The sequence below is a fragment of the Hyla sarda genome, chromosome 10 (genome assembly GCF_029499605.1).
Source record: "Hyla sarda isolate aHylSar1 chromosome 10, aHylSar1.hap1, whole genome shotgun sequence".
Lineage (NCBI taxonomy): Eukaryota > Metazoa > Chordata > Amphibia > Anura > Hylidae > Hyla > Hyla sarda.
Genome location: NC_079198.1, coordinates 76,864,724 through 76,880,488, shown reverse-complemented (window position 1 = coordinate 76,880,488; position 15,765 = coordinate 76,864,724). Strand labels below are relative to the sequence as shown.

The 15,765-nt window shown below is 43.7% G+C and overlaps 1 protein-coding gene across 1 annotated transcript in view; it reads right to left on the bottom strand.

Moving 5' to 3' along the window:
- LOC130293213 (uncharacterized) overlaps positions 1–13,468 on the bottom strand; it is an 89,236-nt gene extending 75,768 nt beyond the window's left edge. The window contains exons 1-3 of the mRNA XM_056541715.1: positions 13,426–13,468; positions 7,053–7,154; positions 2,485–2,619 (exon numbers count right to left, since the gene is read on the bottom strand). Of these exons, the coding sequence (XP_056397690.1) occupies positions 2,485–2,619; positions 7,053–7,154; positions 13,426–13,468 (280 nt within the window). The remainder of the gene's footprint in view (positions 1–2,484; positions 2,620–7,052; positions 7,155–13,425) is intronic.
- Positions 13,469–15,765: the final 2,297 nt, after the last annotated feature.

Genomic DNA, 15,765 nt, shown 5'->3' with positions numbered 1-15,765 from the left:
GCGGCGACAGCGCTGGACGGCATCATCCCGGGCAGCGGTGACGAGCGGTGACGTTCTGGAGCGGCAAGGACAGGTGAGTACAACTTTCTCTAACAGAGGTCTACGACCTGCGGACCTCCAGATGTTGCAAAACTACAACACCCAGCATGCCTGGACAGCCAACGGCTGTCCGGGCATGCTGGGTGTTGTAGTTTTGCAACATCTGGAGGTCCGCAGGTTGTAGACCACTGTCCTATACTTTACATTGCACGGATCCCTCAACATACGATGGTTTCAACAAACGATGGTCCGTTTGGAACGGATTACCATTGTATGTTGAGGGACCACTGTATTTTATGTTGATAAGGTATCTGAAATACAAAATGTATTCATTTTCCTAAATGATTTGACAGGGTCACATTCATAAATAGGTTGCTTTTGGGTCCCATTTTGTGCTTCAGTTTGACACTTTGGTCAAACACTTGTTTGAAATCTATGCAGACTTTCCTATTTGTTATAGATAAGGTAAAAGTAGATAGGGGACTGGGTAACTCGGCTTGCAAAACTTTCCAGGTAAAAACTCACACATAGCCAAGTGGAAGAGAAAAGCCAGAGAAGCAGGGAAGTGGGCTGGGAGGACAGCTGTTTCAAATCTAAATGATACTTCTTCTGATCACCACGTTTATACCACGTTATAAAGTTTTGCAAGCCCGAGTCACCCAGTCTCCTATCTACTTTTGCCTATTCTATGAAAAATATCTTTACCTGGATGTGTGAGAACCAGACTTGGTTTTCCTATATGCCTTAACCAGCACCTGTCCCCTCAGTTTAGTTTAGTTTCCAAGCTTTGTTTAGCATTTTGCAACTTTTTTTTGGATTTGTTTAATAGTTTTTACCTTCCTCCATCCATTGAGTACTGGGACAGAACTAAGCATATATCTGGCCTACTTGGACTTAGCCCAATGAGGTAACTTTACTTTTACAGGTACACACCCATTACTGATCATGTCCTATTGCATGCAGGGCCTTAGAATCAGCAATGTTTGCTGCTTGGGTACTTCACTACTTTCTTAGCTTCAAAGATCTTTTACTTGGGGTTATTTTAAACCACAGACCAGGGTGCCCTGGAATCCTGGGGTTTAATGGAGGTTTGACAGCATCAAGAGTTGTCACTTTCAGGGTATGATTACATATAGGCCCAGATTGGCCACACTTGTAGATATGCTGCACATTTGTTGCACGTTTTCCTAATTAAAGGGGTATTCCGGCCAAAGAAATGCTATCACCTATCCAAAAGGTTGGGTCTGATCGCGGAGGGCCTGCCGCTGGGACCCTGTGCCATCTCCGTGCAGCAGCCTCATTCTATGCGGGGCTGCAGCTCCAGTTTCGGAAACCTCTGTGTTTCCGGGACTGGAGACGTGACGTTACGACCCCTCCATTCATGTCTATGGGAGGGGGCGTTTCTGAGACTGGAGCTGCAGCCCCACATAGAATGGCGGGGAGTCCCAGCAGAACCACCGCGATCAGATGTCTTATCCTCTATCCTTTGGATAGGGAATAAGATGCCTTTGACTGGAATGCTCCTTTAACTTCAACAAGAAATTTTTCAGCAAATCTGTACATGTAAAAATACCCTTAGAGGGTGCGTTCACGCGTACAGGAGCTGCACCATATTTTGTGCAGCTAATTATGCTACAATAGGTAGCAGAATCAGCGGCATAAAATAAAGCTTTCAAACTGGTGGCGTAGCAGCAAAAAAGTGGTCAGCCAGAATATGGTCTTATATAATGAATTACACTAGATACTTTATCCTTGACATAACAATAGGAATTTGGTTTTTCCTTAAGTGAAATTATTTTTAAGAGTTTCTCCCCATGATTAAAAGGATGGGAATCTTTTTACTGGACATTGAGAGGTGGAAAGTCATCATTTTATGTTTTTTAAAAGGGTTTTGGAAAAAAAGGAAAAGACAGATTTCAGACCATGATTTGTGCCTTTGGGGCACAGACATTTTGGGGAAATTGTCAAAATGACATGCTGACATGTCTATGCTCAGATATACAAGTGACCCATTCTGTTTTATGACTAGACTATTGACTCTGGGTAATTTAACAAATGTATCTGGATTTTATCTCAGACTGAAAAGTTCTGCATCAACACTAAGCCAAAACTTGGATGTGTTTGGAAAATTACAGAATGTAGTTACCAGCTGACCATGCTTGAGTCTTCGAATTGAAAGGGTCCCATGTCTATCCAATGGATGGATATCAAATGCATTGATATATCGGCATGTCATTTCAACAGATTCCTTACTTATACAATTTTTTGTTGCCAACAAAAGGACTATGACAACAATTTTAGGCAAATATTTATGGAGGTTCTGATTTCTACTATTGAATTGTATTGGATTGTGAGTGATTTGAATGGCTAAACTTATTTAAGAGTAATGTGCCCTATTTCGCAATTGATACTAAACTATAAACAGTAATAAACTGAAAGCAATACCTATCATGATGCAGATGGTTTTCAATAAAATGGAACGCTGGAAAGGAAATATTACATCAGTATCATTATGAAATGTATTCATAGGTTGTGGTAGATAACATCCTTGTATACTAAGTGGGACACAGCTGCAGAAACCTGAGAGGGAATAAACATAAAGACGTAAGAAGAGAGTAAATTGAATTATAGTGCCATTATTTACTATTGGAGACAAATTAATGAAAATAGTATCCGATAAGAAATGCTTGAGTATACATTATGTTGTACAAATATGTAGTGCTCTAATCTTACCAGCATAAAGACATAGATGCCTTAAAGTGGTACTCCGCTGAAAACATCTTATCCCCTATCCAAAGCATAGGGGACAAGATATAAGGTCGCGGGGGTGGCATTCGGAACACGGTATCTTGCAGCTTCTGCGTTTGTGATGTCACGGCCCTTCCATTTATGTCTAAGGGAGGGGGCGTGATGTCTAGCACATAGCCATCACGCCTCCTCCCATAGAGGTGAATGGAGGGGGTGTAGCGGCTGGCATCGCCAGTCATCGGGCATGGAGCAGAGTTCGCTCCGTGCACTGATTGACTGGGGTGCCACAGCAGAGATCCCAGCATAGGGGATAAGATGTTTACAGCGGAGTACCCCTTTAAAGATAAAGATACTTCTCAACATGAGGTCTATCACTTGTAATGGTCAATTGCCTTATCAGTCATTCCTTTTAGTTTTTTTGTTTTTTCTGTGCCTAATTGCTTACACTTTAAGAATCTAGTACAATAGCCCAATACAAGGGAAAAGTTGGTGTTTTGTTGTAGGTAAAACAATTAGAAATATATTAAACTGGAAAGCTCAGCAAGCAGAGACTAAGAGATATCACTTGATTTGTTTCTAGAAAATAGCAGGCCCCAACTCAAACAAGATAGAGGACAACAAGCTGATTGGTGTGGGGTCCGACTGCACTTCCCTCCCCCTGAACTCCTAAGTGTCTTTATGTACAGTCCTACTGGCACTTTTATAGCAATGGCTTACCTTTTATTTTCTAGCTCTAGGTATAAATGGATACAAATCTCCATTGAGCTGTCATCTTTGAAAGGAATCATCTTTGCTCAAACTTTGGGTATTATAGAGGATCAGACTAGCCTGTATAAATGTTCTCCTTAGTATCTGCCTGTTTTATTGTTTATAGACACATATGGAATGCCCAGAATTGTAGGGTAATTAGCACTGTGTACATCTCACAAACTCTGTAATGTCCCTACTGGTTTCACACTTAATGCTTCATCATGAGATCCAAGATATTTCTGGGATTTTTATACACAGAGCTAAATAATACAAAGCATAAAACTTTACTATAAAAGTACCAGTAAAACTGTAGATAAGGGCACTTAAGACCAGAGAAAGAGACATTTTATATATTGATTTTATAGATGAATTGAAGTGCTGGGAATTTGTATTTTACTGACTTTGTTTGCATTGGATTGTAACAAGATCTCCCACTTGTAGATCTTAATTTGTCTTTTTGAACTTGAACTGTGACCAGCAGCGGTTCCCAAGACGTGGTATTTAGCAGTTCTCCTGGAGGTACATAAAAAAAAAAAAAAAAAAAATCGGCAATGGCAATCACAGCCACTGATCATACTGCCTGATCTTGAAGTAGCAGAGGGAATTACAGTCACTTTAAGGGAAGTGACCAATGGCTGTTGGTATTAGCTGAAATTGCTGCCGCAAGGAATGATCGAGCTGTCGTGGATGGTAACTACCACGTCAGCTTCAGTGCTCCTCTGGACCAGGGAACTACTGCTATGGGTGGGCCGTAGCAGTAGGTACCTGGACCAGAGTAGCAATGGAGAACTGAAGCAAGGCAGTATGGGGGCCTACAACTATATAGGAGCAGTATGAAGGGCCTACAACTATATGTGAGGCACAGAAGGGGCCACCTTCTACTATATGGGGGCCATCTACTACTATATGAGAGCAGTAGGGGGGCTTAGTACTATAAAGGGCACAAAGGGGGCTTACTACTAAATGGAGGGAAGTATGGGGGCTGCTTACTAGGGGGCATCATGGGGGCACAGAGGGGGCCTAGCTGCTATATGGGGGCACAAAGCAAGCACTATTACTTTGCAGGACAATACACATGGGGAGTTTGTAAACAAGTGGCCATTGTGCTGAATAAAGGAGCCTAAAATGTTTGTTTGGCAGGTTCTGTGGAGACTTGTAAAGTCTTAGTCTTGAAAGAAATCCTAGGCCAGATAGTGAAGAAAAGAAAAAGTGACCAACTCTGATCAGAGAACATTTCACCTATGAGTCAGAGGGCCAGGGGAAATAGGGAGAGGAGATGGGGTCCTCATAAGAGGATATGGAGTAAAGAAAATAATATAAATTGTATAGCGAGGATCTGTATCATGCCTCCCGGTTCACACAGCAGGATGATTGACAAGCTAGGAGCCTGCACAGATCCCTGTTTGTCCCGCCCACACTTCCTGTATTCTGTCTCCCCACAGAGACACACAGACAGTACACATTTGTTACCAATGTATATAGGAGGACATTTATCATTGTTTGCTTTGGTAAGCAAGTTCTGAAGGCTTTTTTTTTGCATTAGTTTTGCCTACGTGCTACATATTTATCATACTATCACAGGGGGTTGATACATTTCGAGCACATAACCAAAACATAGAAGTCGCAGCTGAGACTTTTGTGTGACTTTTTTGCAAAGCTTTTTAAATTTGCTCACGTATGGGAGTTTTGTACTCCAGATCAGAGCTGGAGCAGACGTGCGACTTTTTGTAAGGGGTTTCTGACTTTTTTTTTTTGCTTACGTGTGACTTTCGCACATCTTAAATACGTGACCACTGCAAAGGGAAAACTGAAATTTGCTCAGGTAAGGCTGTTTGTAACTTTTTGCTTAGCCACAAAAGTCGCACAAAATAGTGCCTGGGTGCAAGTGAAACATTTTATGCACCCGGAGTAAGCAAAAAAAAAAAAAAAAAAAGGCTCTATATACCTTCATAAATGCTTCCCATAATGTTCTGTTCTACATTATATAAAAAGATTTTGCAAACTACTGGTACATTTTAATTACAATCTCGTTAATATGGGCTTCTAAGGGATACTTGGGCAAAAGTACTGGGAACTACTGCTATTTTGTAATTGTTTCTGCATTCTGTTTGCCCAGCAGTGGCAAAAATATTCCTAGATTTTCATTAACCAACAGGTGCCTCAGCAACCTGGTAAAAAGCTCAGTTGTGCCACTTACTACTTCAAAAAAATCTGCTATATCATGCCCCTAGCTCTTCTATTCTTAGTGCCATATGACTTAAGAGGGGTATTCCAGGAAAAAACTTTTTTTTATATATATCAACTGGCTCCAGAAAGTTAAACAGATTTGTAAATGATTTCTATTCCAATAATTATCAGCTGCTGAAGAAGAGTTGCTCTTTTTTGTCTGTAAACAGTGCTCTCTGCTGACATCTCTGCTTGTCTCGGGAACTGCACAGAGTAGAAGAGGTTTGCTATGGGGATTTGCTTCTACTCTGAACAGTTCCCGAGACAGGTGTCATCAGAGAGCACTTAGACAGAAAAGAACAACTCAAATTCAGCAGCTAATAAGTACTGAAAGGATTACCATTTTTTATTCAAGTAATTTACAAATCTGTTTAACTTTCTGGAGCCAGTTGATATATAAAATAAAAGTTTTTTTCCTGGATAACCCCTTTAATGTTGGAGGTTGCATTTCTCTGTGCATACATTTTATAAAAGGGTAAAATAACTGGCATGCAATACTTTGGAAAGAGAAAAGGGCAAATTCAAAACACAATGCACTCTATTTCCAATAGAAGGCAAGTCGTGATTTTCAGACCAGCGCTCTGTGTCTGTTCCTTTAACATCTTTGGCAGGTTTATACATCACTGGTTTGATCCTTTTACTGTACAGAATGAAATATAAAATCTCACAGCAAGTCTTGGCAGGTAAAGGAACACGCAGCAGCAGAACACAGAGTGAGTGCATAAAACACAATGCAAACAGAAATGTTAAAGTCTAAGCAGCAGGTTGTAAAGAGGATTTTTCTTTCAGAAATCTGAAGTGACATATTGGAAGGACTGGGTATTGCGCCATCGATCAGAGATCAATAATTGCTGCAGATTTTTCTTGGCACATAGAGGAGTTTTAATTTGTATGGTTAAACTAATGGCAAGCGGTTTCATAAGCAGCTCAGAATAACTAGGACAGTGCAGCTTTGGACATGTCCCATTGCCTATGCTATCTGATGTGTCACTGAAGATGGTCCTCTGCATGGCTTCATATTAATGATAGACAGAAGATCACGGCAGCTGAGCCCCTCAATACATTCCTATTAATAATGGACACACAGCAGCATTGCATTCAGCACACAGTGTGCGTCTCTTTGTCTGTGCAGGATAAAAAAGTAACCCTGTATCACTTCACAAAATTGCTTTTGTATTAATAATGAATATTATGTTTCTCTAAAAATAGCCGGATCACTTCCAATTAATAAGGGACAGAATCACCGTGTTGGCTCTTTTCTGTAAAAGAACAAAGAAGATCATTCCTACCTGCATCTCTGTGTGTAGAGGCTGTACACTGTCTACCTGCTAACCCACCGCTCTGCTTCTGTAGCACTTCAGTGTCTGGCATGAACAGCTTTATGAGGAGAACTGGTGTGGGACAGAATTAAGAAAGTAGAGGACTGAGTTAAGGATTAGTTTTGACATAAGTTAAATTGGCGCTGCTAGATTCAAAAACTTTTTATATGTTGTACAACTTGGCAAAACATTAACACTAGACTTGTGCACTAGAAAAATTTTCGTTTAATTTCGTTTCGTTTTTTCGTTTTGGAAAAAAATTTCGGTTCGGCAATATTTTCGGTTTAGATTTTTCGGATACATTCGGTATTCAGGTATTCGTGTTGTTTTTTTTGGATACATTCGGTATTCGGGTACATTCGGTAAATCTTTAGTCTTTTTTTGGACTTTAGCGATCCTAATAAATAATGGAGATACCTTTTTTATTAAAATTTTGCAGGGTATCATAAAAAAATCATAATAAAAAAGATACAGTGGTGATGAAAAAAATTGTATCTAACGAAATGTATCTTTTTTATTATGAAATGTTTATTCATTTTTAAACAGGGATCAATTTATGTGAGCGGGTAAAGCACTAAAAATGTAGCCGACAATAATGAAAATGTAGTGTGTGCGTGTTTTTCACTTTTTTTAAAAACATTTTTTAGGTAGTACTACTACTCCCAGCATGGAACACACTCTTCCATGATGGGAGTAGTAGTTACCTGTACTAATTGACAGATCGCAGGGGTCCCTTGCGATCATCTTGTATAATGTATAGATGCGCCGGCTGCTCTTCTATGGTCCCCTGCACTCACGTATATGTACACATATTCATATTTCCCGCAGAGCTGTGATTGGCCAGATGGTTCCAGCCAATCACAGCTCTCTGTGAGAAATAGGAATATGTGTATATATACGGCCGTGCAGGGGACCATAGGAGAGCGGCCGCCGCATTCATACATTATACTGGAGGATCGCAGCGGGTGTCAGGAGTGATACCTGCAGTGATCTTTCCTTAACTACAAGTACTAATACTCCCAACATGGAGCACACTCTGCTCCATGCTGGGAACTGTAGTACCTGTATTAATAGACAGATCGCAGCGGTTACACTCGCTGCCATATGTCTATTAATGCAGGTACTACAGCTCCCAGCATGGAGCAGAGTGTGCTCCATGTTGGGAGTATTAGTACCTGCAGTAAGGGACAGATCCCAGCGGATGTCACTCCTCCTGACACCCGCTGCGATCGTCCTTATGTGAATGTCGGGATCAGCTGTTCTCAGGGCTACAGAGCCAGGAGAACAGCTGACGCTGAGCCGTAGGTATATATCGTATATCTACTGGCCAGCAATAACTTACAGTGAGCCTGCAATGTGTATACAGTATACACATTGCTGGCTCACTTAACCCCTTGCTGAGCTGTGCACTATGCGCAAGCCCAGCAAGGGAAGAGTTAACTTACACTGCTGGACAGTGTAGGTTAACCCTTTGTGTGGTATACACTATATACAGCCATCTATAGATAGCTGTATACAGTGTATACAGAAGACGAAGTCCAGCTTACTTCCCTCGAGTCCTGGGCCGGGTTCGTGTAGCTCCGCCCCCCTAGTGAAGACGTCATTAGGGGGCGGAGCTACATAAGGGAACAAGGCTAGTTTATCTGAAGCTCTGTTCACATTGTACGTTTTCTATAATGTGAACAGACCCTTCTGGCAGTGTCCACCCAGACAGGGAGACTCCAGCTGTTGCTAAACTACAACTCCCAGCATGCCCAGACAGCCAAAGGCTGTCTGGGCATGCTGGGAGTTGTAGTTTTGCACCAATTGGTGGCTCCCTGTTTGGGTAGACATTGCATCATGGGTGCTCTCCCCAGCGGACAGCGCCAAAAATGTCATAACCAATTTTTTGTGTTTTTTTTTCTTCTCGTTTCAGATCCGTGTATGCAGAGGATTACTGCGGATTCGATGGATTACGGCGGATTATTTTTTCTCCCTTTAATAAAATGGTTAACGAGGGCTGTGGGGGAGTGTTTTTTTAAATAAAATAATTTTTCCAATGTGTTGTGTTTTTTTTTTTATTTTTATTGAATTTTCAGGGTTAGTAGCGGAAGCTGTCTTATTGACGGAATCCATTACTAGGCCAGGGCTTAGTGCTAGCCCCAAAAACAGCTAGCGCTAACCCCCAATTATTACCCCGGTACCCACCGCCACAGGGGTGCCGGGAAGAGCCGGTACCAACAGGCCCGGAGCGTCAAAAATGGCGCTCCTGGACCTAGGCGGTAACAGGCTGGCGTTATTTAGGCTGGGGAGGGCCAGTAACAATGGTCCTCACCCACCCTGGTAACGTCAGGCTGTTGCTGTTTGGTTGGTATTGTGCTGAGAATGAAAATACGGGGAACCCTATGCGTTTTTTTTTTATTTAAATAAAAAAAATTAAAAAAAAAACGCATAGGGTTCCCCGTATTTTCATTCTCAGCCAGATACCAACCAAACAGCAACAGCCTGACGTTACCAGGGTGGGCGAGGACCATTGTTACTGGCCCTCCCCAGCCTAAATAACGCCAGCCTGTTACCGCCTAGGCCCAGGAGCGCCATTTTGACGCTCCGGGCCTGTTGGTACCGGCTCTTCCCGGCACCCCTGTGGCGGTGGGTACCGGGGTGATAATTGGGGGTTAGCGCTAGCTGTTTTTGGGGCTAGCACTAAGCCCTGGCCTAGTAATGGATTCCGTCAATAAGACAGCGTCCACTACTAACCTTGAAAATTCAATAAAAAAAAAAACACAACACATTGGAAAAATTATTTTATTTAAAAAAACACTCCCCCACAGCCCTCGTTAACCATTTTATTAAAGGAAAAAATAAATAATCCGCCGTAATCCATTGAATCCGCAGTAATCCTCTGCATACACGGATCTGAAACGAGAAGAAAAAAACAAAAAATTGGTTATGACATTTTTGGCGCTGTCCGCTGGGGAGAGCACCCATGATGCAATGTCTACCCAAACAGGGAGCCACCAATTGGTGCAAAACTATAACTCCCAGCATGCCCAGACAGCCTTTGGCTCTCTGGGCATGCTGGGAGTTGTAGTTTAGCAACAGCTGGAGTCTCCCTGTCTGGGTAGACACTGCCAGAAGGGTCTGTTCACATTATACAAAACGTACAATGTGAACAGAGCTTCAGATTAATTAGCCTTGTTCCCTTATGTAGCTCCGCCCCCTAATGACGTCATCACTAGGGGGCGGAGCTACACGAACCCCGCCCGGGACTCGAGGGAAGTAAGCTGGACTTCGTCTTCTGTATACACTGTATACAGCTATCTATAGATAGCTGTATATAGTGTATACCGCCCAAAGGGTTAACCTACACTGTCCAGCAGTGTAAGTTAACTCTTTCCTTACTGGGCTTGCACATAGCGCACAGCTCAGCAAGGGGTTAAGTGAGCCAGCAATGTGTATACTGTATACACATTGCAAGCTCACTGTAAGTTCTTGCTGGGCAGTAGATATACATATATACCTACGGCTCAGCATCAGCTGTTCTCCTGGCTCTGTAGCCCTGAGAACAGCTGATCCCGAAATTCACATAAGGACGATCGCAGCGGGTGTCAGGAGGAGTGACATCCCTGGGATCTGTCCCTTACTGCAGGTACTAATACTCCCAACATGGAGCACACTCTGCTCCATGCTGGGAGCTGTAGTACCTGCATTAATAGACATATGGCAGCGAGTGTAACCGCTGCGATCTGTCTATTAATACAGGTACTACAGTTCCCAGCATGGAGCAGAGTGTGCTCCATGTTGGGAGTATTAGTACTTGTAGTAAAGGAAAGATCACTGCGGGTATCACTCCTGACGCCCGCTGCGATCCTCCAGTATAATGTATGAATGCGGCGGCCGCTCTCCTATGGTCCCCTGCACGGCCGTATATATACACATATTCCTATTTCTCACAGAGAGCTGTGATTGGCTGGAACCATCTGGCCAATCACAGCTCTGCGGGAAATATGAATATGTGTATATATACCTGAGTGCAGGGACCATAGAAGAGCAGCCCCCACATCTATACATTATACAAGATGATCGCAAGGGACCCCTGCGATCTGTCAATTAGTACAGGTAACTACTACTCCCATCATGGAAGTGTGTGTTCCATGCTGGGAGTAGTAGTACTACCTAAAAAATGTTTTAAAAAAAAGTGAAAAACAAGCACACACTACATTTTCATTATTGTCGGCTACATTTTTAGTGCTTTACCCGCTCACATAAATTGATCCCTGTTTAAAAATGAATAAACATTTCATAATAAAAAGATACATTTCATTAGATACAATTTTTTCCATCACCACTGTATCTTTTTTATTATGATTTTTTTATGATACCCTGCGAAATTTTAATAAAAAAGGTATTTCCGTAATTTTTTAGGATCGCTAAAGTCCAAAAAAAGAATAAAAAGATTTACCGTATGTACCCGAATACCGAATGTATCCGAAAAATCAAACTATCTATATCCTTTTTATTATATTTGTTATCAGAATGAATTCTTCACGTTCGTTTACAGATAACGAATGCATTCGTTATTTACAGCATTATGGACGGGAAATAACGAATGTATTCGTTACTTTACTATTCGTATTATCGTGGCTATTCGGGAATGTTCAAAATATGTTTTCGTGCATTCGGATCGGTCCGAATGCACGAAAACGGTAAAATTCGTTAATTTAGACATTCGTGCCGAACCGAATTGCACATGTCTAATTAACACCTTAAGGGATGTTTTTACCTTTCATTCTGATTCCGAGATAGTTTTTTCGTGACATATTCTACTTTATGTAAGGTGTAAAATTTTGTCGAAACTTGCATCATTTCTTGGTGAAAAATTCCAAAATTTTATGAAGAAATTGAAAATTGTGCATTTTTATTTTATTTTAAATGTGCAACACAAAAAGAGAGAAACATAGCCGCACATCCACCAATTAAAATCTGATCTACTTGCTTCTCAGCAAAATTTCAAAAACAGGTTGTTAGTATACATTTTGATCAAAAAGTACATGCCCACTCGCCACGTCAAGGCCACCTCGTTAGAGTGGGTCCCTAACCTGACACTAGCATAGCCCCCGGTGGCGACTCCTGCCTCCGAGACCCCATGCCCAACTGGGGGAGCAACCCAGTGGCCAGGCAGCCCCACTACTGCCCGACCAAGCCCCTGGCTCTGGGCCACTTCAGCCCACAGACAAAGCATCACAGAAACAATGGCCGCCACAGAGAACCACACCAGTATGAAACCTACCATGGTGGATGTGCGGCTGTGTTTTTCTTTTTGTGTTGCACATTTGTAGTCTCTCCCTCCTTCCATAGCCAGCACTCCTCTCCACCCATTTGGCCCAGGCATTTTTAATTAGCAGGAAACTGCATAAGGGTTTCCTCCAACCATTCTCCCAGCCCTCTGGCAGCAAGCACATGGTAGGTTTCAAACTGGTGTGGTTCTCTGTGGCGGACATTGTTTCTGTGATGCTTTGTCTGTGGGGTGGAGTGGCCCAGAGCCAGGGGCTTGGTCGGGCAGTAGTGGGGCTGCCTGGCCACTGGGTCGCTCCCCCCATTGGGTGTGGGGTCTCGGAAGCAGTGGTCGCTGCCAGGGGCCACGCCAGTGTCAGGTTAGGGACCCACTCTAACGAGGTGGTCTTGACGTGGCGAGTGGGCTTGTACTTTTTGATCAAAATGTATACTAACAACCTGTTAGTTTTTGAAATTATGCTGAGAAGCAAGTAGATCGAATTACAAATGGTGGATGTGCGGCTATGTTTCTCTTTTTGTGTTGCATATTTGTAGTCTCTCCCTCCTTCCATAGCCAGCACTCCACTCCACCCATTTGGCCCAGGCGTTTTTAATTAGCAGGAAACTGCATAAGTGTTTCCTTCCACCATTCTCCCAGCCCTCTGGCAGCGAGCACATGGTAGGTTTCATATTGGTGTGGTTCTCTGTGGCGGCCATTGTTTCTGTGATGCTTTGTCTGTGGGGTGGAGTGGCCCAGAGCCAGGGGCTTGGTCGGGCAGTAGTGGGGCTGTCTGGCAACTGGATCGCTACCCCCATTGGGCATGGACTCTCGGAGGCAGTGGTCGCCACCGGGGGCCATGCCAGTGTCAGATTACGGACCCACTCTGAGGTGGCCTTGACGTGGCGAGTGGGCTTGTACTTATGACAGTGTACCACCGGCTTTTTAACTAAAATGCGGATCGCAGCAGATCATTTTGGAGGGGGCGCGTGGGGGGGCGCGTGGGGGGCGGGCCTCCCCGGGTGCCGCTCACAAGGGGGGTGCCATGAGGGAGGAAACCCTGCCGTTCGTCCGACAATCGGTGTCACTCACTGTTTCTGTGAGCTCGGTCTGCAGATGGAGCTCGCAGAAACATTGTGCAAAAATAATTGTATACTGTACACACCCAATCGTGTCCCCACCGACCTGCTGGACTCCGAAGGGGTTAACTTGCTCCCAGAGATGATCTGTCACTGTCAATGATACGTGACGCCGAGGGGCGTGGGTTTAATGTGTCGGACGGTGGAGCTGCGCTGACGTCTATTACGTCAGCTGTCAGGACTGGTCCCAGGCATACCAGTTCAGTGAAGCATGAGGAACAAGCGAGCAGGACGGTCAGGAACAGGCTCAGCAGGGGTGAGTAGTGCACCCTGCCGGGAGAGCTGGGGGGGGGGGGGGGGGTTTGGAGAGGAGAAGGGGTGGTGGTGGGTTGTTTTTTTAAAGACTGACATGAGGCAGACATGTGGATCAGTGGACATGTGGATCAGCGGCATCTGCATCAGAGGCAGCAGTGAAGCTCTTCACTGCTGCTTCTGGTAGTTTCAAAGCTACAACTCCCAGCATGCCCAGACAGCCTTTGTCTGGGCATGCTGGGAGTTGTAGTTTTGCAACATCTTGAGGGCCGCAGTTTGGAGACCACTGTAATCTGTGCTCTTCCAGATGTTGCAAAACTACAACTCCCAGCATGCCCAGACAGTCCAGGCATGCTGGGAGTTGTAGTTCTGTAACATCTGGCCCTTCAGATGTCGCCGAACTACAATTCCCAGCATTCCTTGGCAGTCTGGGCATGCTGAGAGTTGTAGTTTTGCAACATCTGGAGGGCTACAGTTTGGAAACCACTACACAGTGGTCTCCAAACTGTTCTCCTCCAGTTGTTGCAAAACTACAACTCTCAGCATGCCCTTCGGCTGCCTGGGCATGCCGGGAGTTGTAGTTTTGCAACAACTGGACGCACACTAGTTGGGAAACATTGTCTGTTTCCTAACTCAGTGTTTCCCTACCTGTGTGCCTCCAGCTGTTGTAAAACTATAACTCCCAGCATGCACTGACAAACCGTACATGCTGGGAGTTGTAGTTTTGCAACAGCTGGAGGCGCACGGGTTGGTAAACACTGAGTTAAGTAACAAACTCTCAGTGTTTTGCAACCAGTGTGCCTCCAGCTGTTGCTTAACTACAGCCCCCCATGATGGGAGTTTTAGTTTAGCAACAATCAGAGGCTCCCTGTTTAGGAACACGCTGCATTATGTGCGCTCTTCCCAGGGGAGGGCACAAAAAATGTACTAACCCAAATTTCTTGTTTTTCTTTTCTTCTCATTTCAGATATGTGAATGCGGAGGACTACGTCGGATTGGGTGGACTGCGACGATTACCAGCGTTTTTTTTAAATTTCAATAAAATGGTTAACGAGGGTTGCGGGGGAGTGTTTTTTTAAATAAACGTTTTTTTTCAATGTGTTGTGTTTTTTATAATTGAATTTTCAGCCTTAGTAGTGGAATCCGTCTTATAGACAGAATCCATTACTAAGCCGGGGCTTAGCGTTAGCCCAAAAATCAGCTAGCGCTAACCCCCAATTATTACCCCGGTACCCACCGCCACAGGGGTGCTGGGAAGAGCCGCTACCAACAGGCCCGGAGTGTCAAAAGTGATGCTCCTGGGCCTAGGCGGTAACAGGCTAGCGTTATTTAGGCTAGGGAGGGCCAGTAACAATGGTTCTCACACACCCTGGTAACATCAGGCCGTTGCTGCTTGGTTGGTATCTGGCTGATACTGAAAATAGGGGGAACCCTATGCGTTTTTTTTAATAAATAAAAAAAGTGTGTGGTTCCCTAATTTTTTCAGTATTAGCCAGATACAAACCAACGGCCTGACGTTACCAGGGTGGGCGACCATTGTTACTGGCCCTCCCCAGCCTAAATAACGCCAGTCTGTTACCGCCTAGGCCCAGGAGCGCCATTTTTGACGCTCCGGGCCTGTTGGTTCTGGCTCTTTCTGGAAACCCTGTGGCGGTGGGTACCGGGGTAATAATTGGAGGTTAGCACCAGCTGTTTTGGGGCTAATGCTAAGCCCCGGCTTAGTGATGGATTCTGTCTACAAGACGCCTTCCACTACTAAGCCTGAAAATTCAATTATCAAAAACACAACACAATGAAAAAACTAAATTATTTAAGAAAAAAACACTCCCCCACAGCTCTTGTTAACCCTTTTATTGACATTAAAAAAAAATGCTGTTCATCATCTGATATAGTCCTCCGCATAAACGTATCTAAATTTAAAAGAAAGAAAAAAAAGTTTAGTACATTTTTTGGTTTCCACACACCAGCAAAAAATGCAAGAAAAAAAAAACCACAAGAAAAACTGACAAAACACAAGAAAAAGCTGGGACAGTTTTTGCTG